This window comes from Eulemur rufifrons, chromosome 7, assembly GCF_041146395.1.
Source record: "Eulemur rufifrons isolate Redbay chromosome 7, OSU_ERuf_1, whole genome shotgun sequence".
NCBI lineage: Eukaryota > Metazoa > Chordata > Mammalia > Primates > Lemuridae > Eulemur > Eulemur rufifrons.
The window spans coordinates 14,126,626-14,129,333 of record NC_090989.1 but is presented as its reverse complement, the minus strand read 5'-3'; the positions used below and the strand labels follow the sequence as shown (position 1 = coordinate 14,129,333).

Here is a 2,708-nt window from a genome sequence, read left to right as displayed (position 1 = left end):
AAACAGAGTTTGTAATTAAAAGAATATAAGTATGTATAATGCTAGCACTGTGTATGAACAATCAACTCTATTGATGGTGGAGTCTATTTCAAAGGGGTGAGAGAAGAAATCAAATCACTGTGAACTTTGAAGAGTAGGAGAGATATGACATTTCTTCCAGAGGTTCCAGGCTGTTTGGGAGTCCAGCTCTGCACAATGTGTTCAAGGAAGTGGGAGAAGGTAGCATGGATGGAGTGTATGTGGTGGAGTGTGTGTGTAGGGGAGTGGAGGGAAGAGGGCTGAAGGGGGGCAGACTTGGGCTATAAATGGTCTTTAAAATTATATGAAGGGGACTTCAGTGAGAAGGGGGATTGTATAAGATTTTAAATGAGTATCTCATTTATGAACACGTCAGCTACAAGTAATAGAAATTATAATTCAAAATGGATTAACCAGTAAGGAATTTTATTGGCTTGTGTAAACCCAAGCCCAGAAGTGAGATGGTCCAGGCTTTGTTCACCTACATTTCTCAGGGTTCTGGCCTCTTCCATTTGAAGTTTTAATTTTCAGGTCATATGCAAGATGGATGCAGGATTCCACAGTGACACAGTCCAGAGGTAGAGAGAATTGCTTTAAGAAATTCCACACGAAGAGCTTTCCCAGAAACACCACTCCACATCACATCTTGTTTCTCATGGGTTTTTGTGAGGTCACATGCTCATTCCTGAACCAATCCCTTGCAGTAGTGATTGGGGTGCTATAAACTAGACAGATTCAATTCTGAAACTGGGGCATAGTCATGTTCATTTACAAGACTACAAGTAGATGAAGAGGGATACACAAACATAATCCGATTACCAGAGGAACAAGAGACAGGAGAAAAACAACTGTGAGGACAATGAACAATCAGTTACCCATATCTGTGTATATATTCTTATTCCTACTTACATATCTGAAAATGTAGGTGATTACATTATTCTTAATAGGAAAATGTAATGGACTGTATGGTTATTGTGTCTAGATACAAGCCCAGAATATCGAGATGTAAAGCCTTCCTTCTCAGTCCAGACCACCTACTCATGATACTGCCATGTTTTAAGTAGTTCTCAGGTGACTTCCACCACGAAAAGAGATGACCTTATAGTGACCAAAGTGAAGGAGAAGAGAGTTAAGCATCAATATAAGAAATAACTTTTAGAAAGAAATTATATTCCATTTATGACAATAGAATGCATACATATTTAATTGCATCCATACCTATAATGTTTATTTCATTACACCAGCTACTGCAATCATTTGAAATCATGACCTTAGAATTCCACTGTAGATGATATATGTCTGGGAGGGAAGATCACAAGAAGGATTTTGACAATTCTCTCATCAAAAACAGTCAGGGTAGTGCTTGCTAAAGCATCACCGCTGTCTCTCCAACTATCCTTCTTGGACCAGAACCATTAGTAGATTAGCCAAAGTGAAGTAAGTGCCTTGATTAGGCTGAAATGACTGTGGATACAAGAGTAGAGGGTAATCTCTTGTCCAAGCTCTGATTCTTCTCAGCTGGAATCTCCAGGCACTAACTCTGTGTTGTCAGAAAACTTTGCCTCTCAGAGAAACTACTCCTACTCCTCAAATTAAATATTTCATTTTTAGACAAAGAATAGTAGATTTGGAAATCCCCACAGACAACTTAAAAAGAAAATTAAGACTTGCGATCTGATATCAGATTAAATGAGTTTATTTGAAGACAAAAAAAATCACCTCTTGCTCCATTTTCTAGAGAAATAAGGGGAAAAGCACAAGAAAACAGAAAGAAAAAGAGATGGATATTCTATGAGACAAATTATTATTAATGGGATTTTTAAAAAATGATAACTCTCCTAGGTAGTAGAATATAGACTGTGGCCATATGATAGCTGAGATTGACTTTGAGAGAGATAATTGCAAAGTTGAGGTCAGGAGCTCTTAATAAGTTGATCGGTAGAAGCCAGATGCACAGGTTGGTCTGTAACAAGAAGACTGGCGGCTCCTAGATGCCAAGTAGTTTGGGCGACTGAATCCATATCCACAGCCTAAGGAAGAGAAGCCACAGCCTCTATAATTCAGGGGTCTGAAGCCACTGGATCTACAGCCCAGGGAGTAACAGCTCCTTGATCCATAGCCCAGGGAGCGGCAGCTGCTGGACCCAAAGCCCAGAGATGGAGAATAAGTTGCCTGGCAGGGACTGCAGAGCAAGGAGGTCCTCGGGCGGGAGCAGGATGTCTGGCAGGGACTGGACACCACATAGGATGTCCGGATGCTGGTGGTGGGCTCACAGCAAGTCTTCTGACAGCCACTGTAGAGAGAGGAGCCCAGCTGGCAGGTTCTGGGGGAGCAGAGGTTAGTGCTGTAGACCAGGTTGCTGGGGAAGGAAGAGCCACAGGAGAAGTTTGGGTAGCGCAGGCAGTCCCCAAAGGAGCGGGAGGAGAAGTTTCCGGAGCAGCAGTTGTAGGACATGTTGATGGGAGAGATGAGTTCAAATGAGTTACACTGAGAAGATGCTCTGATATCCCTGCCTGTGCCCAGTGATGTTTATATACCCTCACTCTGGTGGGTGTGATGCAATAACAGAGACCCTGCCTATTGTTCATGAAATGGCTAATTAACCCAGGCTAATTATAATTGAACACATTCATTTGTTCTTAACACCAGTTTAATCATTCTGGTTTATAGAAGCCATTCAGCTTCTTTCT

At 41.6% G+C, this 2,708-nt stretch overlaps 1 protein-coding gene across 1 annotated transcript; it reads right to left on the bottom strand.

Moving 5' to 3' along the window:
* Window positions 1–1,941: 1,941 nt before the first annotated feature.
* On the bottom strand, window positions 1,942–2,472 carry LOC138385687 (keratin-associated protein 13-1-like). Its single transcript, XM_069471945.1, has one exon. It carries the CDS (start codon window positions 2,470–2,472, stop codon window positions 1,942–1,944), a length of 531 nt encoding a protein of 176 aa, XP_069328046.1.
* Window positions 2,473–2,708: the final 236 nt, after the last annotated feature.